General features: G+C 41.9%; 3 protein-coding genes and 2 long non-coding RNA genes across 6 annotated transcripts; 2 read left to right on the top strand and 3 right to left on the bottom strand.

Moving 5' to 3' along the window:
• The first annotated feature begins 111 nt into the window (after positions 1-111).
• ttc9c (tetratricopeptide repeat domain 9C) lies at positions 112-3,657 on the top strand. 2 transcript variants are annotated; one of them, XM_007550355.2, is made up of 4 exons: positions 112-246; positions 986-1,340; positions 1,442-1,624; positions 2,879-3,657. In XM_007550355.2, exons 2-4 carry the CDS (start codon positions 1,007-1,009, stop codon positions 3,034-3,036), a joined length of 675 nt encoding a protein of 224 aa, XP_007550417.1. In that variant the 5' UTR covers positions 112-246; positions 986-1,006; the 3' UTR covers positions 3,037-3,657. The 2 variants fall into 2 exon arrangements, with proteins under 2 accessions (XP_007550417.1, XP_007550418.1); XM_007550356.2 differs by having other exon boundaries at positions 121-170.
• A 283-nt stretch (positions 3,658-3,940) lies between these two features.
• On the bottom strand, positions 3,941-18,331 carry LOC103136900 (flocculation protein FLO11). Its single transcript, XM_007550353.2, has 4 exons — positions 17,280-18,331; positions 9,510-9,729; positions 8,894-9,142; positions 3,941-8,132 (listed from the first exon to the last, which is right to left on the bottom strand). The coding sequence occupies exons 1-4, from the start codon at positions 17,517-17,519 to the stop codon at positions 5,623-5,625; spliced, it is 3,219 nt and encodes a 1,072-aa protein (XP_007550415.1). The 5' UTR covers positions 17,520-18,331; the 3' UTR covers positions 3,941-5,622.
• A 973-nt stretch (positions 18,332-19,304) lies between these two features.
• LOC107836019 (uncharacterized) lies at positions 19,305-20,516 on the bottom strand. The gene is made up of 3 exons (XR_001661870.1): positions 20,396-20,516; positions 19,561-19,728; positions 19,305-19,478 (listed from the first exon to the last, which is right to left on the bottom strand). It is a non-coding gene; the product is annotated as an uncharacterized LOC107836019 (long non-coding RNA).
• On the top strand, positions 19,665-21,200 carry map1lc3cl (microtubule-associated protein 1 light chain 3 gamma, like). Its single transcript, XM_007550352.2, has 4 exons — positions 19,665-19,751; positions 19,860-19,915; positions 20,015-20,121; positions 20,425-21,200. Exons 1-4 carry the CDS (start codon positions 19,694-19,696, stop codon positions 20,612-20,614), a joined length of 411 nt encoding a protein of 136 aa, XP_007550414.1. The 5' UTR covers positions 19,665-19,693; the 3' UTR covers positions 20,615-21,200.
• On the bottom strand, positions 20,852-22,328 carry LOC107836020 (uncharacterized). The gene is made up of 2 exons (XR_001661871.1): positions 22,281-22,328; positions 20,852-21,342 (listed from the first exon to the last, which is right to left on the bottom strand). It is a non-coding gene; the product is annotated as an uncharacterized LOC107836020 (long non-coding RNA).
• Positions 22,329-23,911: the final 1,583 nt, after the last annotated feature.

The following is a 23,911-nucleotide window of genomic DNA, read 5'->3' as shown; positions in this document are numbered from 1 at the left end:
AACATTACCACTAAAACTCAAATGACATAAAATGTGGACAACGAACACTAGAGGGCAGCATCACGATTACCTGTAGTGCCAGAGTCCAGAAGAAGAAGAAGAAGAAGAAGAGACAGAAGAAGAAGAAGAAGAAGAAGAAGAAGAAGAAGAATAGCCGGAAGCAAAAATAGGTAGACTGGCGAGCTGAGATATGTTTGTCATTTTATAGAAATAAGTTTTTCTTTGCATTTTAATTATCACAATAAGGTAAGACGATTCAATTGATGTTACTCCCCAGTCTATTAAAATATAAATACTCTTGGAGATAGGGTTTGAGGAGCCGAAGCTAGCATGTGAACACTAACTCAGCTGTAACAGCAAACTGTTAAAATCCGTTAAGGTTTTCTTTTACTGGTTACGGGGAAAATAACCCGGATTGAAATGATTAAAGGAACCTAAACGGACGATTTGTTCACACACACTCACACTCTCTCTCTCTCTCTCTCTTGCTCTCTCTGTGTCTGCCTCTCTCACGTGTACATATGCATTCTGCTTGAATTACATTCCTACTGTTTCCTTTTTACGTTATCATGATTCAATACCAATATTATGCTATTGGAATTAACTGGTGCAGTGCACTTCCCAGATTGGGAGTGGGTATGTTTTAATTGCGGTTAAGGTGTCATGAATTAATGCAGTGATAGATTTTTACCCAAAAAGACGGGAAGGAATGTTTAAAGGTGACTTATTTTCACTTTAGTTTACAGTATTGTTTTTCTTTTCCTTTGATACATTTTGTATGTATTGTCTGTATCTTGATTGGGCAGAACAATAAGAGTATATTATAGAGGAGTGATAAGATTTATTTATTTTTTCTTTAAACTAAGTGCTATGATCACACAATATTATTGGTGACAAAAAGAAATAAAATAAAACTTTAGTTTAATGATTGTCTATTTCTCTTTACAGAAAGTGATTAATCACATTTCTCCTCCTCCTCTCACAGCTGACCAGCAGCACAGCAGAGATGGAGGCTTTTGGAGCAGATGATAATCCTGATGTGGAGGGGGCAGTGGCAGCAGAAGCGGGTCCTGCTGGACACAGGGAGACTTCTGCCAAGCCCGTTTCGGTTTTGCTGGAAGAAGCATTCCAGTTCAAAACCAAAGGAAATGCTTTCTACAAGCAGAAAAACATTCGCTCTGCCATTGGTCATTACCACCGCGCCCTGCTGGTGCTCCGAGGCCTCGACTCCACTGTGATGGCACCAGTGAAAGGGTTTGGACCTGAGAAACCTCCTCTCTCACTGGAACAGGAGGCTTTACTTAGAAACATACAAGTTGACTGCTACAACAACCTAGCTGGTATATAAACATCAGGACTAAATAAAGCCAGTAGCTGCTCCAGGTTCAGCGTTTCAGCTGGAGAGGTGGATGTATATTTGAAGCCCTTTTGTGTCTTTTAGCCTGTTTGCTGCAGAAACAGAAGGTGGATTCCACTCGGGTCCTGGAGTACAGCCTGCGGGTGCTGCAGTGGCAGCCAGGAAACGTCAAGGCGCTGTACCGGGCGGGGGTGGCCACTCTGGAGATGGGAGACGCACAGACAGCCAAACAATACCTCACCCAGGTCTGCAAAGAGCAACCAAATGGTAGGAATGGAGCCATGGTGGGACATTCAACCACAGCAGCTTTAGAACTATATCTGATGAATGATCAGTTATCGATAAAAATCAGCACTTTAGAGTGGGTTAGGATGACACAAGAGACACTAAACAGGGTTTTCTCTATTACATGACTGCATTAAAATTAATAAAGCATGCAGACGTAATGCTTACTAATACACAAAAAAAAGCTCCGGCTTAAATAAAGAAAATCTAAGATCCATTCACTAAAACAAAAAGCTAATTTCATTGAGAGACTGGGTAGATGTGAAGAGAATAAAAATACTTCAATGAGGACAAGAGAGAATGGCCACAGAAATAAAATAATTAACCTGATTCTTTAGCTTTTAACTCTATGTAGTGGAAGTTTAGTCATGACTTCACCTCATTAACCAATGCCAAATAAAAGTACTGGTTTAAAATGCTTGCTCTATCTTATATTTACCATCTTAAACCTTACAAGTAAACAGTTCTATCAACTTAGAATTTTTAGCCATAAAGGGCACATTTTCATACTCGAACCAAACTGGAGGAATTAAAATTCGATCAGATTAATGCTTGCTAGTTTTTTGTCTTATTTCTTCTGATGAAAGTAAACTAAAAGCTGACCTTATCCAAGAAAGGGATTTTTTTTAGTTGCAGTCGAAAGCCAGTAAGGTGTTATATCCAGTGCTCTTCAAAAGTATTCGTAGCCCTCAAACTTTTTCACAAGTTTTTTAGAGATGCATAGTGGCGTTAAGATTGGAATCAGCCAATATCTGTTTGATAAGTAAAACGTGGCTGCTATAAACAACCAATCTTTATTTCCATCTTGTTGCTGTTTGTGTCTCTGGAGTCTGGTCATGTGATAGTGATGCAGCAAAGGATTGTGGGTTATTTAACTAAAGATGAGAAGCAATGTCAGTGTTGTAGTCAATGTATGTTTTTCCTTCGCCTTCATATTTATGTGCTAGTTTGTGTTGGTTTTGAACATTAAATTCCTATAAAATGCCTGAAATTCATGTTGTGTTACAGATAGCAATGTAAAGAAATTCAAGCAAATACTTTTCCTCGACTATAAATTAAAAAATACAAGTAATTTACACACTTAATTTAAATAAAAAAAATTACAGTAATAAAAAAAAATCATGGTTTGAATTCAATCATTGTTTTGACTGATTTGATTTCACCGGATGTTTGGTCTAATTTTGTCTTGTGGGATAACATAGAGCATGCTGAAACTGCTTTTATTTTCTCCCACAGATGCTAATGTGAGGAAGCACCTGCAGAGGGCAGAGGAGAAGCTAAACCGGGAGCTGCAGAAAGAGAGAGCCATGTATCAGGGCATGTTCTCCTCCAGCTCAAAGGACGGCACAGCGGAGAGGGTTAACCCCCCAAACAGAGCCGGTGACGGAGTTTAGACGGACTCAGTGTGCCAAACGAAACCTCAACCTCAGACAGGACCACCTGAGAGGAAAATACACACTTGTTGAAAAGTAATGCTGACAGGTTTTTGAGTTTGAAGGAGAAATAGGAATGTTAAGGTTTCGGCAGATTACAGACCGCTGGGAAGCAACGAGCAGGACAGTAAACATGTCACGGCTGAAAATAGAAAGAAGAGGACAGAAGAGTTAGTTTCCTAGCAACATGAAAATGAAGAAAGTCAAGTAATCTGTGCTCATGAACGTCAAAGTGACTCTTTATGCACTACCAAAATGCCTCTATGATTGTCCCTTCAGTAATAGGAATGTTGGTTTTTGAGTTTTCCAGAATTTTTTTTAATTTAAAAATCTAGTTTGTTGTCTCTTTAAATAAAATGCACATATTTTAGACACACATCATTTATCAGCTTATTTTATTTCTCATATGCCACAAATTATTCTCATACAACTCTTCATTATTTTAATAATTCAATATTCATTTCAAAGTCCTGAGCAAAATATCAAGTTAAAGAGTATTTGCTTGGGTTTGGTCATCATCTGGCCAATGTGATTGTACTTCAGAGGCTGTATTGCCAATTATTAAAGAATATCACATCCTCACAACAGCTATTATCACTGAACGAGTCACAGAGCAGCATGCAGAGCGGGGAGTATGTGTGCACACATTCATTCTCATGGTTACAGGGGAGTTGGGGCATTATGCAACTAAGCTTTTTATAGCTAGTAGAGTTAATATTCAGAATGATAAAACTGAACCACAAAAGCTTCCCAGAGTTGATTTTTTTTCATCTGATTTTGTTGAAACATCAAAACGCTCCAGTAAAAACACATATTTAAAATATTGGGTATTTCCTCCATTGCATTGTTTTTAAAAAAAAAAAAAAAAAAAAGTTATTTGGTCAGTATTCACAAACATGAATTGGTTATTCAGACAAATCTGGGCGAAGATGCATTAATATTTTTATTGCAGTAGCACAGTTCTATTCTAAAAGATAAGAAAAAAATTATTTAATGTGATTTACTTTTTTAAGTAATTAGGTTAACTTATGGTACTTTTTGTAAATCATCTCTGAATTTAAACAATATTACTTTTAGACAGAAGTTTACAGTTTGAAACTTAAAGGTTTGTTAAAATCAGTGCCAGTACATTTGTTGGTTTCCCTAAAAATCAATTAAATTTAAGCATATATCATTTTGTACTAATTTTTATTTTATGCTGATCAAATGTTCTAAGAGCCTCTTAATGCAAATGCATCACCTATTTTTCTAAATCATAAACACAAAATGTTTTGTGAATTTTTTTATTTATTTTACCGGCTCAACAACTTAATCTTGCAATATTTTTGTGAAAATTATTAGAATGAAAACATAAGAATAGTTTTATGGGTTTGTTTTATTAAAGGAAAGCCATTAAGTTTCCAAATATCTTTGGTAGTTTCACTGACTTTTACTTTCTGAACTGTTCTCAGCAAAAAGGAAAAGATTTGGGAAACTTTTGTTTTATTTAGTCAAATCAACTAAATGCAGGTTTGGGTGAAGCCAGGTATGCTTTGGAATTAAAGTCACTGAAAAATTACTAAATAGAAAGCAAAAATTGTGACTGTTATATAATCTTTGTGTTGTTACTAATGTTCCCCATTAAAATACATACATTTGTCCAAACATTTGTTCAATTTTAAAACGAAGTCGATCTGTATCAACTGCCTAAAATAGCCGGACAAATATGCATCTTTCTTCTCCAATAAATATATTAAATTTAAATGTTTGGTGTGAAATTGTGCTGCTGCAATAAAAGTTTTACTCAGCGTTACCAGGAGTCCCAACAAATAAGTTTACTGATCCAAAACACAAGCTGTTTCCGTTTACCATATAATTGTGCAATTTGACATTTTAAAAATAAATTTGCTTAATGGAAACACGTCAATTTCGAACAAACTCATTTGTTGATAAGTTTTGCCGCTACGATATGGTGTTTTTTTTGTTTTTTTTTTTGGGTTGTATCTAAAATGGTTTATCTCACAAAACTGAACTAGATAGCTTATTTGCGTCACACAAGTCACATGATCAAAAACCGGATGTTGCCACCGGTGCAAACCACGAAGAAGAAGAAGAAGAGGAAGTGGTTGGATGATCAAGGTGCGGGAGGTTTTTTAATGACTTATGTGAACGAACTTATCCATGTGTGATTTTAATTGCCTTTCTTATTTAGTGGAGTAAATAAGAAAGAGATTGTGTTTTTTTGACATTCTCGAACATTTATAATGGAAACGCAGCTACAAAGTAACCCATTAGCATTTTGTCGCTTTTTCCTTTAGTTTGTGAGGATATCAAAAGTGGCAATATTGGTTCAAATTTACCAGATTATTAGTAGAAGGAATGAAGATATTGTAATGGCAAGTTGGAAAGACTGTGCCAGAGAGGATCTTTCATGTAGATCCTAAAGGCAGCATCAGAGATCTGAATAATCAACAAACAAAACTAGATGGCACTTCCTTTACATCAGATATAATACTAAGCACAAACGGTGTTTTGAATGTAACATGAGGTTCGTTGGCTGTACAAGTGTCACTTCTTGGATGGCTTTCGTTTGAGACTAAGAGACCTCATGGAGCCGAACACCTTCCTCCCCAGATCCCTCAGTGACCGAGAGCGCTGCAGCGGCAGCCGTGGAGGAGGGGAAGGGGAAAACGACGGCGAGGACAGAGACGAGAGCGACTGGCAGCTGCCCTCCAGGCTCTGGGAGCGAGACAGGTTGAAGAGGCTGGCAGTGGAGGACAGCCGTTTGTGCTCCTCCGTAGCTCTCAGCAGTCTGACGCCTTCGTCTCTGCTTGTGCCGCCCTGCGCCACGTCGAAGGAGGAGACCCAGTGGCCCCTCTTCGCCAGCTCCTCCCTGTGGCTCCGAGGCACCAGCAGACCCTGCGACTCACTCCTGAACAGAGCCCTCCTGGAGAGCCGGAGGCTGGAGCTGCGCCTCTCCCCGTCATCCTTCCCTCTCGACCTGGAGAAGACGGGGGAGTGATCAACCTTTGGCTTCCTGTCGGAAGATCCCTTGGGTCGTCGGTGCTCCCTCCTCCAGCTTCCGATGTTCCCCCTGCTCCAGCCATATCCATACTCGGCTCTGTCCATCTCCTCCTTCTCGGTCTCAGACTCTTTCCTCCACAATCGTCCCTCAAAGCCCCTCCATAGTTTGCTGGAGGACTTCCTAGGTGTGTGGGGCGCCTCCTCAGCCCAAACGGAGCTGTAGTCCTCTCTCCTGGCGTAGCTGCTCACAGTAGCGGCCCTAACCAGCTTATGGGAGGCGTGTTTCCCCCTGTAGAGCCCGTCTCTCTCCACCTTCTTCCACCTCCCCCCACCCTCTCCTCCTCCCCCACTATGTCGGAGCGAGCCACCTCTTGGTTGGAGTCCTCCTTGCTCCCAAGACGAGGTTCGGTTGTTGTGTGGCAGGGAGCACTGGAAAGGGGAATCCCGTCGGAAAACCGAGAGCGGGGTGGCCCCCATTGGTGATGGCTTGAGGGGGCGAGGAGGAGAGCGAGCCCTTGGGGTGGGGTGTGAAGCTGGGGAGGAGGCTGTGGAGGAGGGAAGATCAGACGGAGAAGGGATGTGCTGGTAGTGGCATTGTGAGGAGTACTGAGGCGGGGGAGGGATGTGGATGGACTGGTATGGGTGAATGGGACTGTTGGAGTGTGAGAGAGGAGGGGTGAGGCTGGACTGAGACTGGGGGGAGTGGGTGACACTGAGGGAGAGCTGGATCGGCCGCTGTGGGGTGGCTTCCATCAGCCTGCCGTAGTCGAGCGATGGATCCCTCTGTGGAGTCAGGTGAGTTTTACTGTGGCTCCTCACCGCACCCGCAGGATCCGTTTGGAAGCAGTCGATATCCAGCTCCACGCCTTGCTCCATCAGTCCCACCACCACGGCCCGAGACAGACCCGAGAGGCGCGAGATCTCACCCACCATGGGGGAGTCTTCGCTCAGCTTGGGACTGGAGCAGGACTCTTGGATCAAGCTGCTGCGCTGAGATCCAGGAGCCGATCCCGTGTTTGACACAAAAACTGGCTGTCCCACCTCAGGCGGCGCGCCGGTGCTCCAATCCAACGAGCGACAGAAGGAAGACGACCCAAACCCGGGAGTGGCTCCCGAGCTCGGCGGGACCTCCAGGGAACTGCGGTGGCTCAGACTGCTCGGACAAGTTGAGATCCGAGAACGAGACCTGATTCCTGGGGTGGGAGTGGCAGATGACAGAGTCTTGCAAGACGCAGCCGAAGTCATGTTTACATCACTGTTTATGGCTCCACTGCTGCTGTTGTTGGCTGCGTCGGCAGGTCCACGGTTAGAGTTCAACCCTGGAGCTAGGTTCAAGTTGAGGTTGAGATGCAGATTGATGCTTAAATCTTCTCCGGTCGCTGAAGGGAGATTACCCAGGTTGATTGAATTCCTGGTGGCCTTTTTCCCCATAGCGCTGAGGCTGACTCTGGCCGAGTTTCCCAGCAGGGACTTGCAAGGAATGGCGCTTCCACCCGGCTGGGTGGAGGGTGTATTGCGGCTCTCAAAGGCAGATAGAGATTGGGTGGAGCCGTGACTTTTACCAGGAGTACAAGGACCTCTCTGCGGGACTGGAGCAGGAGCAGCAGGTGACGTGAGATCGGAGGTGGAGGAGTTCACCCGCTGGTGGTACTGGCAAGCCAGCCGAGCGATGTACTGCTCTAGATGGGTGACAGAGACCGGAGTGGGAGGATGCTGAGGCAGGAGAGGGGCAGTGTTAGGGTTCTCTTCTGCCGTCTCATCGTCCTGGACTCCTTCAGAAGTTGTGGAGGATGATTGTTCTTGGTTCAGGGAGGTAAAGAGGGGGCTCTGGAGAGCAACGGCGTGCAGCGGGCTTGGATATGAGTAGACCTCTTTGGTTCGACGAGACACCAGGTCTGTGCAGTAGCAGGGGTCCAACTGGGGCTTCAGCTGCACAGAGGAGGGGGATGAAGAGGGATTTAGAAGAGGGATGATGAAGGAAACCAGGGAGTCACCGACCACCGTGCAAAGGTCAGACAGAAAGCTGAGACCAGAGGCATCAATCTCCTGAACAGCTGTAAAGACAAGAAGAAAAACATGAATAAATACAGTTTTATAGTTTTCAGTTAAATCATCCAGGTTGTAGCAGATTTAAGCTTGCAATAACTATTACATTAAAACAGACTTCAATGTAGATTGAGATTTTATGTGATGGACTAACATAAAGTTGAGAATTAATGTAGTGACAGAAAAATTCACCCCACTTTCCTCTGATACCCCTAAAAAACGTCAGTGCAACAACTCACCTCAGAAGCCTCTTAGCTAGCAAAAGACAAATCTATTTTCTGTGAAAGCCTGAGGTTTGCTAGAGAACAGGTGGGAGAGTCTTCAAACATTACAATTATGGCTGAAACGATTAATCGGATTAATCGTGATGTATCCAATTTAGTAACTGATTAATTGTTAACTGGAGAATACAAACTAAAACATCTCATTTGCTGAAAGAACAACACACTGAGTAATTGAGCCAAAACATTTTAGCTGCAGATGTATCATTTGCTATAAATGATCAAGCATACCCTAAAAAAAACCTTTATTGTATTTTAAGCAATAATATGTTTATTTTATTATTTAAAAAGTATCTGAGTTATTAATTTGTATGAAAAGTCTTAAATGGTTAAATAAAAAAAAAATGTGTCCATTTTTTTGTCCCGTTTATTGATTAATAGTGGAAATAATCAGTAGAATAATCGATTACTACACTACTTTGTGTTTGCCTATCACATAAAAAGGCCAAGGACCATGGATACTTTTGCAAGACCCTGTAAAAGTTCACCTGGATCATCTGGAGCAGGTGCAGTCGGATCCTCTGCTGGTTCGGTTTCCTCTGGGCTGCCGTCCGTCGCAGGCTGCTGCAGCTGCACTACACCTTCTGACCACAGGGTGTCAGTGTTGTCAGCAGAAGCAGGAACTTGTTCCCACGACTTTGGGGGTCTGGCAGGGGTCACCGGTGCAACATGGGCAGCTTCACTGGACACGGAGTAGCAGGAGTCCGACAGAGAGCTCCCACTTACAGAGTAGAAACCTTAAAAATAGAAAAAGGCCGTTTTTACCAGCGTAGGTTTAATTTTTAGTTAAAAATGCATCACCTCTAGATACCGAAACATTATTAAAATTCCAGCAGAAGGGTGTGCACTGACTGCTTAACTAAGTGTAAGAGAGTGCCAGTGTTTATGACTTTTTAAACAGTTTGACAAAGACAGTTAAAAAAAAAAGTAGAAACTGAACAAGTCAGGGCCAAGTCACCCAGAGTTCAAGTAAATAAACCTAAAGAAAGATTGTGGTTAATGTTTAATGGGAAATCTCTCACTTATACCAGAAGGTGACAAATCGTTGGTCATTATCTCCCACTTCTGCGTCCGACGGGGTGTGTGTTTTGGGTGTGTATTTACCTGAACTGGGTCTGGAGTCGCTGTCCAGGTGAACCACGCCGCTGGAGTCCGGGGTCGGAGGGGAGAGGAGATCTGAGGAGGCGTCCCAGGAGAGAGTGGACCACCGGGAGTTACTCCCCCTGCCAGATGAGGACTGGACGGTCACATCCCCCGAATTACTGAGACACTCCTCTGGACTGCTCTGACAGCCGGACCCCATTGTGTTTGAGGGGGAGGCAGCCTGAAAAAAAGAAAACAAAAAACAAAAAGAACAAAATGAGATTAGTTGCTTCGAAGGAGCCAGGCTGTCTTGTAATCTTTTAAAGTGGTCCTAATCAATAGTTGTTCAGGCGTTTTGAAACTTTTTTTTTCCTGCTTTTGCCCTCATTTTCTGATCTGAACCATGACAACATATATTGCAACTTGTGCTCAGGAAGCTGAAGAAAGAAGTGTGAGACCTGAGGAAGTTTTTAGTACAAACGTACACCCAACAAAAAGCAGGTTAACTTTAAATAAAATTCAGTTTTCAATTCCTTTTGACCCATTTAGGCACCAGAAAAAGCTTTAAAATGTTTTAAAATTTTAAAGGGCCACTGTGCAAGTCAGAGCGGAGACTTGGTGCTAAAGAAGAAACACTCTCAATTAAATTAGTGTTCACATGCAGCTGGCTGTACTCTTTATAGTGCTCCCTATCAGCATCCAAGATAATTGGATGTGTCATCTTCCCATGAAAACTGGTTCAAACATGCCCCTACATTTAGATGTCAGGCAGCTTTTTACACACACATTAAGAGCCTCGTCTCTAGAGAAATACGAAATCAGCTTTTCACACAGTACAACAAATAAAAATCAGCAGGATTAAATAACATAGTGCCTTGCAAATGTATGAGTCCCTGAAACAGTTTTAGAAAGAGCAAACACGTGAAAGGAAGAACTCTGGTCAGCAAAACTGTTTTATTTTGACCAGCAAACGTTACGTATTATGGAAATCTAACACACCATCTTCACTGTAAAACACAGAGGTGACAGCATCATGCTGAGGGGATGCAGCCAGAAGTTGATGTTGACATTGCATGAATATATATATATTTTAATTTTCTGATCTTTTTTGTTTTTTCAGATAAAAAAATGATCTGAAATCTTTTACCAATTTCATATAATTTGTAAAAGAGGAAAAAAAGAAACTGGAAGCCATGTACAGTTTTCCCTTTACTTCATATTTTATATTTGTTGTGCGTCAACTATGTGAAATTACAATAAAATACGCTGAAAAAGAAAATTATTGACCACTACAGACAAAAAAAAACCCAATTTGAATTAAGTAGGACTATTTGGAAACAATTGGAGCGCCATCAGGAGTAGAAAATATAACGATCACCCTGAGAAACTTCAGTAAATAAAGACAAAACTGAAACTGACTAATTTCTGCTTTATCTTTTGAGACTTTACCAGAAAACAAACCGAAACCCTCCTCAACTATTTAATGAGCTCACTTTGCATGTCGATACGGTTCAGAGACGCACAGATCTGTGAGAAGAGACGTGTAGGACCATGTCTCCGATGAGGTCACTCCACTCTGAGCAGAACAAGCAGGAATAACAGCTGTCAGGTTAGCAAAGTGCCTCCATTTACCAGATTAGTAATAGCTCACTAGAGTAAACCCCCTCACCCTCCAAATCCCCGACCCGGCCCTCCAGGAGACCAGGCAGGAGCGGCGGGATGAGTCCGATCGAGCCCAAACAAGAGCAACACTGTGAGTGGTTACTGAGGAAACAATACAGGTAGTGACTCACTGCTGGGGTGACAGGAGACGAGGGGCGGGTGTGGGTGTGTGGGGGGGTTTCAGCAGATAATGGGAGAGGACAGATGATGTAACAAAGAGCAGTCAGAGCGGCAGAAGGGAAGGAGGAGGGGACGGACGGGGAAAAGTGGGTGAAAGAATGTCAGCCTCTGATCCAGCTCAGGTTTACCCCCCTCTCCTCTTATCACTTTGCTAACAGCTCTTTACGTTTCTCGTGGGTGACCAAAACGAGTGCGAGAGACATGAAAAAAACAAAAAGAGAAATAGCAGAGTGAGTCACTGAGTGAGTGAAGACAGAGGAGGGACGGACGGAGGGAGGGAGGGAAGAAGCGGTTGCCGGGCGAGGAGAGAAGGGCATCTTGAAGGAGCCCCACCTCCCCCCACGCTCCCTTCGACAAATAATCCCCGCCGCTGCCGCCACCATCTCACCCACTTCTCTAATATCCTCAGAGCCCGCTGCCCCCGACTCACCATAGCTACGGCTCTCTAACTCTTGCTCGCTTCACCTCCCACACAGACTCAGAGCCGCACAACATGCAGGCCCGAAATATTTCCCTCATCCTCATCCCTGCCATCCGAGCCATGAAAACACATCTGAGCCTGCGTTCTGGGTTGCTTTAACCCAAGTTTCAGCAAAATAACCCATTAGCATCTGCACAAAAACCATCCTGACATCATAATGCATTGCACATTATGGGGTATAGTCTTACACAGTGATCAGATTATAAGACAGCAGAGGGATAGGAGGTCAGCGCTGAGCTCTGTAATATGATATTGCTCCATGTGAGGGAGGAGCTCAGCTCCCCGTTGGAGCAATTTGCAGAAAATGCGCGGGTCGATTGGACAATAACGCAGCTGCACATGCAATTCACCTCCTCCTAACAGGTGCGTGACGTCACCAGCGGCACAGCCTGAAGAGTGATCACAACGATGATGATGATGATGCTGTCGCAGGGCGGAGAGCCTTTTTTTTTTCTTGTTGTAACTTCCATGCAGCGTGTTATTTATTGTTTCATGCATTATTAATGTCAGATTGGAATATAAAGGCGGCCCACGCTGCGTTTCTGCGTTCAGGCTGCAGATGGGGAACCTGCAAGGATCAACGTTTCAGAGCTGCTCTGTTAGCTGCAGAGACTCCCTCCCAAAAACCCCCAGAGGCAAAAAAAAATGAGAGACAAAAGACGTCTCACTCCACAAGTCAGAGTAACGTCCCTCCCATGTAAGGGGACGCTCTCCAATTCCTTGTTTTAGGACACAAAACCCTCAATAGAAGCATAATTGTGAGACGGGGCTTCATCCCGCAATTATCCCTATGACTGGTTTGTTGTCTTGATTAAATGTTGAACATTAAAATCATTTGCTCCAATTTCACTCATATTATATATATAAAAAAGAAAATGCTATAAACTCTTGAAAACCTGAGGAAAAGACCTGGCTAGAGATACTTTAATAAGATATTAACACGATTTGTGTGTATTTTTCCTAACAAAGTGCAACGCTAATAATTCACAATAATTTCTGCGTGCAAAGTCAAGAAATATGTTAAAGAAAATTAATAAACGCAAGCAAAAACAAGGCAGTGAGGTCAGAATAGCGAAACACATCAGTGTAATTATTATGAAGATTATATGCTGATTTATCCAGCACGGAGGATGAAGTCGGGTTAAAACTGGCTTCAGTAGCTTTTACTCAGTCGGCCTGGCAGTGAGATGTGCTCAGGAAAGAAACTGATTCATGTATAAGGCTTTTTGTAAACTACTGAAAGAATGGCTTGCTGATTTAAACTCCTGTCAACACTAAAGAAACTGTATCTGTTGTGTTGTATTGCTTATTTTTATGGTATTGTCTCTATTTTCTAGGCAGTAATGTTTCGTTGTCTTTTTCTGTTTAGTCCTGTGTGATTGTCTCATATTCTTGTATTTGTTAGCATTTTTACCATCATAGTCAGAGGACCATAGGTGAAAAACTCATTATTGTGGGTAAAAATAAAGAGCATTTCTAGACAGTAGTTACAGCTTCACTTAATAATAAAAGATATGGATGGCAACAAATGTTTTCAAATCTTAAAACCGTAGGAAATTATTCATTTTCTGCTTTGAGAAACTTTATGCTCACAAACAAAGCCTGCAGTTCATGCAAGATTTTTGTTGCCACATTAGCTTTGCAATTTAACTTCAAGGTCTCATTTCTTTTAGACATACAGAAACAAAAAGTGTTTCCAGAAGAGAGACTGCTTCAAAGGAAAAGTTCGTCCTTCTCACTTTCAGAAATCTAACACCTAATTCTCCTCCACCAACGGGGGGAAAACATCAGTATTGACCTTTAACCTTTGGAATCTCAGAGCCACACATCCATTTGACATATTTCCTTCAGAAAAGAAAAACAAATTGTTTTTTGTGTTTACAAAAAAAAGTTAGATTTACTCTGCTGCCCTATATCATCATATATGTGTTTATTGTGTTTTACAGAGAGATGCTTCCTGCAAGTTTCTTTTCAGTCTGTATGCCTTTTATATTTTGGTTGATTTTTATTTTTAGGTTTTCTGCTTCTAGATTTAAGATTTACCCTTTAAAATGAGTGAATTTATTATAGGTGGACGCATCCCCTTTTCATCCAATGCAAATTAAGAGAGACTCTGCAGCGTGTTCCCTTCATCTCTCTGTTTTATCTTCGGAGGGAACGCTTATTTTTGCACACAGAAAAGCAACAATGAGGATTCCAACTCGGCCTTGACACCCATTTCAAAGACGAGAAGAGCTGCTTCAAGCTGCTATCAAGTGAGAAAAAGTCAAAAGATAAGAAGAAGCATGTTTCAGTCACAAAGCGCACATTTCCTTCCTTCAGCCAGCGTTGTTTTGGAACAAAGTTATTCTTCTGGAAGATCTATCTCAGACCAAAACCCTGGAGTAAATAAGATTCTTTTGAAAACCAAACCCACAGATTACAACATATAGTAAATGACAGAGACAAATCTGCCACCGCTGCACTTTAAATCTCCCTTTTTCTCTGTAATTTCTTTTCACCTAATTATGGTCCTCCCTTGCAACAATTACAACTGTTTTTATTCCCGTTTATGCAAACGTTGCATAGATGTAAGGAAAGGGGCTGACGGGGGCAAAGGGCAGAGAGCCAGGCCGCTCTGCCCGGCCAGCAGCTCCCCCTTCGGAGGTGAGAATGAGAGCTGCTGCCCGGCCTCCCCGCAGGATCCCTCCGCACCACAGGCGGGGAGGGAGGGGGAACCACGGAGAAGATGTTGGCTGGTGGGTGGCGAGGAAGGCTGCACAGAAGGAGACGAGCTTCCATCCAGATGCCCACTCTCAGACCTCGCACTGTTCAGAAATCAAGCTTCGAGATGCGACTTTATCGTACCGTTGCGGCCACAAGCAGCGCTCTGCAGAGGAGATCTCGTGTTTATATGTATCAGTATTCTGCAGGCTGCTGACTAATGCGACTCACGGTGTAATAACAGTTTGTTCAAAGTGACCGTGATGAAGTATCAGATGCTCAGAGTAACGGCGAGATGGTATTTATTGTAGCCACCGGTGGCTGATTCCATATCTAAAAAGAGAAACCTGCAAACACGGAGCGGCGCTGTAATGTCATTGCTTTGTCAGATCCAGAGATAATCCGGAGATAATCCATGACGAACTGATCCACCACATCCACTGCTGTCTAATTGTATCCTCTCTGAGGTTCAGCCACAAAGACGACGGCCCTCACGGTGAATTTTGTCGTGAACAGGAATATTCCTGCATGGAGATCTTTTCACAGAACTCGGCCACTTTGCAGAACAGGAAGTTCCCAAAGCGAGAAAAGGAAAAAGTGAATTTATTACTGATTAATCTGCCTAAGCTGCAGCTAAAAAAAAAAAAAAAGAAATGTTTGGATTTTTGTCCTGGGAATTAATCGATTGCTGGAAACAATCCAGAGGTTTTTCCTCCAAAGCAGCGCAGCGATACGCTTTCTGTCCAACACGGTGAACTCAGAACAAACAAAAGAAAAAACATAAATCGATGTATTCCTGTTTTTGCCAAGTCATCCATTTTTAAAAGAAGAAAATCACAAAACAAAAAAAGGCAACAGCATTTTATAACCATACAGTAAATCCAGTAGAAGTTACTTTTAAAAAGCTCTTACTGATTAAAAAAAAACATAAAATTGCATTTTCTAAAGCCAAGCATCAATAATTTCCTTTCAGCTACAAAATATGAGTAAAATATGCAAATGTGATATTACTGCTGAGGATATCTGTTGCAAATATCCCATGTTTCTCACTTATCTCTATCTTTTCTGTTATCATGAGGTTCTCATCGCTCTCCATGACCTTTAACGTTAATAAATCTGTGTCAAGTGTGGGCAAACAGGGCAGCGAAAGTCCATCCAACTGCAGAGCGCGAACACACGGCACACAGAAATAACTTAACAGATATCTACCAAAGCTTTGTGGCTGCAATCTGATATTGTGATTCAGCATATTGTACCTTTGAATACCTACTTATTTTTTATTTTAGATTAAAAATGAGATGTTTGCGATGGCATCAAGAAATCAACCAAAAGTCAAATTTTTTTTAACATTTTACAGACTACGTCTCCGTATTTTTAACTGGAGGTTTTCCTGCAAATATCCACCATCATCTTTCCGTCATCAGCGAAATTGATGTCTGTAATAGTTTACTGATCCATGGACAGATTCCTGTCCTACATTGTCCTCATTCTCAACACGAAAACAGCAGCATTTATTCCAGGCCGAGGCTTGGAGGAAAAGGGAAACAATTTAACATTTTTATGTAACAAGAAAACAGAGCAAAACTATGAAGTTCACAGAAAATGATATTGTTTTCCAAAACAAGACATTGTTTTCAACATTTTTACAAACAAAACCCCTGAAAAGTGTGGCTCGCATTTGTCCTCTGTACTGCAGCCAACTTCTGAATCCGTCTGTGTGTGATTTAATCTCAGGATGAATCCAGCTGTTCTGTAAAGGCTTTGGAGGTTTTTATACAACAAAACAGCATCTTCATGATGCCAAGCAACATAGAAAGTCATTTAGAAAGAAAACTAACACCTGAACACGCAATCCCTCTAAGATCCTGGAAAAAGACCTGTTAGAAGTTTCAAAAGACCTGAGAGCAAAGCGGAAATTCACCTTCCAGCAGAACGAACACAGAGGTCCTGGTTGATTCCTAGAAAGCGACTGTAGATGCATCCTTTCTCAAAATCAAATGAATGGCTCGTCTCTGCAGAGCTGAATGTTATGCTGATGACGGGATTCAGACATTTGGTTCAGGTGTGCTGGATCAGGGTGTTAAACCTTAGGCAGGGCTGGTGATGCTTTCCTTCCAATATCAAGTAATTTTGCATTAGGAAAAAAAAGCAGCATTTTCAGTTTTTACTTGTGCAAAGCTGGTAGAGACAAAACCCAAAAAGCTGGCAGTGAATTGACTCAGAGGGGCTGCACACACGTTCAAGATTTTTATGCAATCTGTGCCGTTTTTTCATCACTTCACAGTTACGCATCACTTTGTTTTGAAAAAAATCCAGTGAAATCATCTCTGTTCTTTTATTGCAAAGAACTTTATGTTTAAAATCAGTTTAGCCATAAAGCTCCAATGACCTGAAAACTGCTGAGTGATGGATCAGTCCTTTTTCTAGCCTCTTTAGATTCAGACAGGATGTTAAAGTGACCTTTAGAGTCGAGATGGACCAGCAGGGTCTGCTCTCGACCTTGAAGCTGGTTCTGGTTCCCCCGACCTAAATGACATTTGCTCCATGTGACCGCCACTCAATCTAATAACCAGCCTCCATGCTCGGATGAGCTTTGGCTCGGTCTCAATCAAGCGGCTCCGTTGAGCTCCAGGCGCAGCCTAAAATCCGCCCACTGAGCCGCAGAGGGACCGGCTCCTTGGCAGATCACCGCCAACTCGCATTCATATTTAATAACCCCGTCATGTCGCTACCCGGGCTACGAGCTGACAGACGCACTGACTGACCTGTTGCCTGCGGGATGTCGCAGAGCCACGCTCGGTATCCGACGCGGCGCTCTCCGCCTCCTCCGCCCGCGGCTCCCCGGGCGCCCGCTCCCTCAGCGCGGCGTCCACCATCTCCAGGTGTTTGCGCCGGAGCACCTCCAGCTCCAGAACCCCCGCCAGCGTCGCTTTGAGGCGCTCTCCGATGCGGACCCGCTCGGTGCCCGACCAGAGCGAGTTTACGCAGCCGCGGCGTGCGGCCATCCTGGGAGACGGCGGCGGCAGAAATGAGGCTTCGGACCGGGATTTACGGTGCAGCTCCGGGTAGAGCCACGCAACTCCGGACGAACGATACTAACATAGCTTTAATTGACTGAAATGCAGCCCTGTCCATCTGCGCAGAGCCGCGCAGCTTCAGGCATCTCTCACCCTGACTGCAGCCAAACTGGAACCAATCAGTCCAAACCCTCAGCAACTCATTCCTCACATCGGTCCCGGGCTCGACTTTCCTTTGACATCCTCCGGTGTCCCTATCAGCCCGCTGGACTCCGTGCGCTGCGTCCCCAATGAGACAATGCAACAGACGGAGAGGGGAGATACATGTGGGAGCTGGCGGCGGAGAGGAGGAGCCACTGGTCCGGACCTGCGTACGGATTGGACGGACGGGATTTTCGAATGGACGCACAGAAACCTCCCCGCATGTCCGACAATAGTGTGCAGGAATTTGACCACAAGTAACAACAGAGTAAGCTGTTTGGAGAATATCTTTGTTAATTCATTTAATATTACATACTAATGATTTGACTATACCTCCCCTCAGAGGTGGAGTCTAGTGAGAATTGTACTCTCTATACCTGGCTGAATAACACGCGTTTCAGTCTCTCTCAATTAAATAAAAAAGCAAACAAACAAACTTTAAAGACTGTTTAATGAAAAACACAACGTGCATATATGCCGTGAAGTCAAAAGAAAATTTTACATTTTCTGAAAAGTGTGGCATGCATTTGTTTGCCCTGATTAGAGGCGCGCCATCCTGCATATTTTTGGCATAATGTGATACCAAAACATGGCTGATATGTTTGGTATCAATGCTGACTTCTAAACGTTTTTTTTTTAGTTTGATATAAAACTTCTGACCTTTAGGTGTTTGTGCGGTTTTTCCTCTGAGTTGTTTTGTTCAAACCTCAGACAAAATTTAGACGAAGTTTACAGGTGTCTATAAAATACTTAAAAGACATATTAACAGGATTTGTGTCCCTAAACAAACAAAGTGTAAAAAAAAAAAAAATCATTTGAAAGCAAATCGAAACATTTATTTAAAAATAGAGACGAGAAACTATAAAATCTCAAGATGGAATCTGAAACTAAAGTTATTGATCTGAACTTCAATATTACCGATAATTTTGCTCAATCCACCCACTGACCACATCAGTGGAAAAGCATCACTTTAAATTCATTAGTTCAACTGTTAATTAATAATAATGATAAAAGTTGTGAGTATTTTAATCTGACGGTTTTGAGTTTGTGTTGCTGAGAAAGTTGCCTTAATTCACACATCGAATGCCAACCATGATAAAAGTGAATCCAAAAGCGGTTCGTGTTTAGACAGCAGGTACATTTATTATCCCAGTTACTGGGAATATAGTTATTCCCATGCACTGCTGACCCCTAGTGGTCAGTTGGAGAACAGTTGGACAAATTTTGGCAAAGTTCCCGAGTGCAAATCGCAATTAACCTTGTTCGCAATTTCAACCAGCAGAGGGCGGTGTTTCACCACGATAGACCATCTGATTGGAGCTCTGTGTCCTTTCAAATTACTTTTGTCTCTCTAAAATAAAAATCATACACTAAATGAAAACACACAAGTTAATCTTTATGTGATGGAAAATGTTGCAGCTTAGTCTCTTAAGTAAAGATATTAAATCCCAGTGAGAATCTTTGACCTCTACATCTTCTCTGATTTAGCTCAGCTACTTTAAAAAAAGAGGCAGGAAATGTATCAAAAGCTGCTTCTACAAAGTATCAAATCAGGACAGCTGAATATGAATAGATGCTACACTTTCAGATTTTTACATGCACATCATTTTAAAAATGGACTTGCAGAGGTTAAAAGGTCGAGAGTTCTCAGCTTCAGGATGGCCTCGGGAGGTTTTTCTGGTTGTTCAGGAAGTTTCTTCAGTCATCTGATCGGGCTGCCTTAATTATGCTCTTCTTCTTGTGTGCCTGAAAAGCTGTTTTCAAGTCTCACGCTGATGTGAAAATGCTCCGTTGCAGGACAGTGTGAGTCTCCGGCGTCCTCACCCACCAGGACAAGGACCTCGTCTTTGGACTCCTCCCTGCTCTGTGGTTATAAAACCTCGGCGGTCTCTGCAGCTCGCTGAAGTTCGCTTACTTCCAACCATTGGCCTTTCCAAAACCGTCCCAAACGACGAGCAAACATGGCTCCTTTTGAGAAATCCATGGAGATGACGCCCTTCAAGCAGAGGAAGTGCCTCGGTAAGACTCTTTTAGTTCTGTTGCATTGGTTCAAAACGCCAAACTCTGCACATGCTGCTTCGATGATGGTTTAAATTGTGTAAAATAATCTTTCTCATTTGTATTTAGCGACGAGAAAAGATGAAGTGTGCAATATTCGGTCTAAATTCCCCAACAAGCTGCCTGTGAGTTGAAATTTTCCACACAAAACTCATGTTTTTTGGGAGGTTCTTTCTAACTATTAGTTGTATTTTATTTATTTATTTATTTATTTTTTTGCTCAGGTGATAGTTGAACGTTACATCAAAGAGAAAACCCTCCCACTGCTGGACAAAACTAAGTTTCTGGTTCCCTTTGAGCTAACGTTGGGTCAGTTCCTCTGCCTTCTCAGGTAAACCTTCGTTGCTAGGTAATGGTGCAGTGCCTGTAGGATGACACTGAAATTCAAAACTACTTTATTGATATAAAGGGAAATAAATGTTGTTGTAACCTATTTAATTAAAGAGTTATTGTAGATGGTGATGAAGTTTTCAAAATGGCTCATTTTCCAGACACCAAAAAACCTTAAATTATTACCAAAACACAGCAAGGTGGGCTTTTTAAGTGCTTAGGCTGGTTTTAGAAGCAGTTTAGACCTAAATGTAAGTATAACAGCTCTCCTTTACCGCTGACCTTTCTGTCTCTTTTCCCTCAGGAATAAGATCGCTCTGGACGGGACCCAGACTCTGTTCCTCCTGGTGGCAGAGCGGAGCATGTCCTCCATGTCCTCCAGCATGGGGGACATCTACTCCCGCTTCAGAGACGCTGACGGCTTCCTGTACATCACCTACGCCTCCCAGGAGGCGTTCGGAGCGCCTCGGTCAGCAGACGAGCCGCCTCACTGAAGCAGATTTTAACCGAATGAACTGAAATCAAAAAGGGACTAACTGAGCCAAATGAGACACATTTTTAAAATCCAGCACTGCTGCTCCAGACTTCACACCTGCCTACCTCAATAAACTCTTTCAAAGACTTTGTCTCAAACTTCGTTGACATTAGAGGACAACATCATGAAGACGCCAACAAAAACTTACATAATGTAGACAAACATTTTGTTTTTAATCAAAAATTCTCCCTTGCAATTTTTTTACCCATGTTCAAATTATATAAAATTATTGTACTTTGTAATGTTTTTTTTTCTTTCTGTTGAAAGCTTAGAAATGTGTGTTCTTGTATTTTCCACATTGTTGCAACGTCAGCTCATTATGAATTCATCTAAAACCACCAAACTGTCTGCCGTCTGAGCACTTATTTCTTCTCTCTATTCCCTTTTTATTAAAAAAAATATATACTTCCTCAGCTTCCCTCAAAGAATGTGAATCCCTCCCTCAGACTCATTATTAAACACAGAAGCGCTTTTAGGTGTCTGTTTGTGCTATTCTGATGTGTTCTGGGTCCAAAGCACCAAAAATATATTCCTATTTCATCCTACTGACTGTCTGTCTCGTTGTTTTGTATCCTCACTGCCACATTTGTTGCTGGGTTTGTTGAATTTGACATGACACCTGATTTTGTAGATGTGTTTGTTTCAGGCTCCAGCAGATTGACTTCACTCAGGTTCACTGCATTTATCCTAAGAAGAGAGAAAATCAGGTTGGTGGTTAACGTCACTCCAGCAGCTTCAGTCCCTATGCATTAAATAAAAAGCAACAAATGACCCTAAATAAACTACAGAGCAACAGCAAAATGAATTTATATATACAGCTCTGGAAAAAATTAAGAGTCCACTTAAACTTATCAGTTTCTCTGCTTTACTTTTTATAGGTATACATTTGGGTAAAATGAACATTGTTCTTTTATTCTGTGAGCTACTGACAACATGTCTACAAAACTCCAAGCAAAAATCTTGTATTTATTTGCAGAAAATGGTCAAAATGACAAAAACGATGCAGTGCTTTCAGACCTCAAATAATACAAAGAAAAAAAGTTCATATTCATTTAGAAACAACAATTCAAATGTTTTAACTCGTAGAGTTCAGACATCAGTGGGAGAACCAGGAGGGTTTCATTGGGGTTCAGTGCAGTGGGCTCTTCATTTTTTACAGAGCTGCATATATATTTTTCAGAGAAAAGCTTGTTTTTACAACCATTACATAAGAAAATAATATGTGATCTGTTCTGACATGAAATCAAAGTGTTTGGAAACAACTCATGTATAACCTCAGTTCCCAAACAAATAGTGGTATGAAAAGACTTAATAGTCACCGTAATAAATATTTATTTGAGTAAAACTTTTCCAGTTTTAATACGTGATCCAATGACTAAAATACATGACTAATCGCTGAATTTCGCTGTTATTTCTAATTTTAGATGTTCTATTCAAACCAATAATGTAGCTAGAAACTTTGAGCTCCCCAAGAGAAGCTACCAAAATCTGATCAGAGCCTCAAGCATAAAAAACAAACAGGCATGATCATTAATCATCCGGTACTAAATTCAGCACGGTTGCCATGGGCGACGCGCATTAATGAGATGATCGGTTCTCACACACGCAGGTGCTTCATTCCTCACCTGGCTCTGAGGAGCGGCGCTCCCACCGCATGATTCTGTTACATAAGGCCGACCCAGTCCCCCCACGGCTGGGGTCAGTGGGACAGAGGGGCGTGGACGACGCTAAGACGAGCCAGAGGACGGAGACACGCTGAGTGACAGGAGTGTAGATGGCAGCACAGAGAGAAGAGCTCTGTGAACAGGAAGGGGAGACTGTGTTGCTCCGATGGAAGACGGCAGGAAAAAGGAAACATTGTAAATATACTGATATACTGTAGCATAATGAAAACACACGATGGACAGAAAAAAACACACAGATGTGGAGTCGTGCTGCCCGTCATTTCACACTCCAGTGTCCATTCCAGCAGCTTCCTGCCAGAGGAGCTCTTGATGATGCATTTGAGCTTTGCTTTATTCAAATCACAAAACGAATAATTCATGTTTCTTATGCGACAATAAGCTTAGCAGATTTTCTCTCTGTCATATCAAAACTATCCATACAGGCTCAAATATAAATAATATCCATTTAAATGGCCCATAGAGTTGTAACAATCATTAGCTTTTTTGCATTATTCTGGATATTTGATTCATCTTTGGGAATTAATTTGAATTTAAGTTGGGTTTTTTGGTTTTTTATGAACAATCAATAAATTCTTAGTGTCAAAGGATCAATGTTCTGTCTGTACACCAAACTAAAGATTATTTTAGGAATTGATTATTCTATTGATTATTCTGAGGACTTGTCAAATATTGGATAAAAAAAATTGCATACTTGCAGATTTTTCATTTTATCACTGAAGCTTTTCTATACAATATTAGACAAACAAAAGACAAAAATAAACAATTTCTTTTCTTATAGAAGAAAAGATGACTGCCTGAAATGCAGTAACATACCATTGAGTTTTAAGGATCATTGGAAGCAAAGTAGGAAAACTTCTTACATGACAAATTTAACTTGTTTGCTGTAAATTTAGTTTTATCAGCTCATTACTTTCAGAAAGTTCACTTAAATACCACTCTGCATTTCAAAATTAATTTATTTTAGTTTGTTCCTCCAGCGAGGTTAAAATCAATAGTCATATTAACACTGCTGTAACAATTACAAATGATGCTAATGATGTTACACACATAATCACACAGAATAGCTTAGGGAGATTATAAAGGACCTGGGTGTTGACATATCGGTATGAGGGAACTCCAAATAAATATAAACCCAAACAAATTTGGGTAGATTCTCCCCTAATAGATCAAACATAATACATTTGTCCAAATGATTCCTTAATTATGGTTTCCTGTAATGACCATGTCGAGACACAAGAGGGCGCCTCTGCACTCTTACGGGTGAAACCTGACCACCATGTGAAGCCGACAGCCTTGAGTCACGCTGGAGCAAACTGGGCATTTGTGACACAGAAAATGCGTGACCGTGAGTAGGACATCTGAATGAAACGTAGCATTCTTTTAAGGCGGGAACTGATGCGCTCAGCTGCGATTCAGCCCCACGCCAGAGTGGAGGGAGAACAACCTCACTAGTGTGTTTACATGGCTAAACAATCATCCGGCAGCACTAAGAGCCAAGAGAATCACTTGATTAATGAATATCAGACATTTACAGGGTGCACTTCCGGTTCTGTTTATTTTTAGTGTTGCTC

Source organism: Poecilia formosa, unplaced genomic scaffold (genome assembly GCF_000485575.1).
Source record: "Poecilia formosa unplaced genomic scaffold, Poecilia_formosa-5.1.2 Scaffold35, whole genome shotgun sequence".
Lineage (NCBI taxonomy): Eukaryota > Metazoa > Chordata > Actinopteri > Cyprinodontiformes > Poeciliidae > Poecilia > Poecilia formosa.
This window is presented reverse-complemented; position numbering and strand designations above follow the sequence as displayed.

What these genes read in the sequence shown, in the direction of transcription:
- ttc9c (XM_007550355.2), top strand. Translation starts at nt 1,007, where the DNA reads ATGGAGGCTTTTGGAGCAGATGATAATCCTGATGTGGAGGGGGCAGTG. An exon ending in CTGCTACAACAACCTAGCTG is followed by an intron (nt 1,341 to 1,441) that starts GTATATAAACAT and finishes TGTGTCTTTTAG; the next exon opens with CCTGTTTGCTGCAGAAACAG. An exon ending in CTGCAAAGAGCAACCAAATG is followed by an intron (nt 1,625 to 2,878) that starts GTAGGAATGGAG and finishes TTTCTCCCACAG; the next exon opens with ATGCTAATGTGAGGAAGCAC.
- LOC103136900 (XM_007550353.2), bottom strand. Translation starts at nt 17,519, where the DNA reads ATGGCCGCACGCCGCGGCTGCGTAAACTCGCTCTGGTCGGGCACCGAG. An exon ending in CGACTCCAGACCCAGTTCAG is followed by an intron (nt 9,143 to 9,509) that starts GTAAATACACAC and finishes TCTATTTTTAAG; the next exon opens with GTTTCTACTCTGTAAGTGGG. An exon ending in ACCTGCTCCAGATGATCCAG is followed by an intron (nt 8,133 to 8,893) that starts GTGAACTTTTAC and finishes TTGTCTTTACAG; the next exon opens with CTGTTCAGGAGATTGATGCC.
- map1lc3cl (XM_007550352.2), top strand. Translation starts at nt 19,694, where the DNA reads ATGGCTCCTTTTGAGAAATCCATGGAGATGACGCCCTTCAAGCAGAGG. An exon ending in CAAGCAGAGGAAGTGCCTCG is followed by an intron (nt 19,752 to 19,859) that starts GTAAGACTCTTT and finishes ATTTGTATTTAG; the next exon opens with CGACGAGAAAAGATGAAGTG. An exon ending in AATTCCCCAACAAGCTGCCT is followed by an intron (nt 19,916 to 20,014) that starts GTGAGTTGAAAT and finishes TTTTTTGCTCAG; the next exon opens with GTGATAGTTGAACGTTACAT.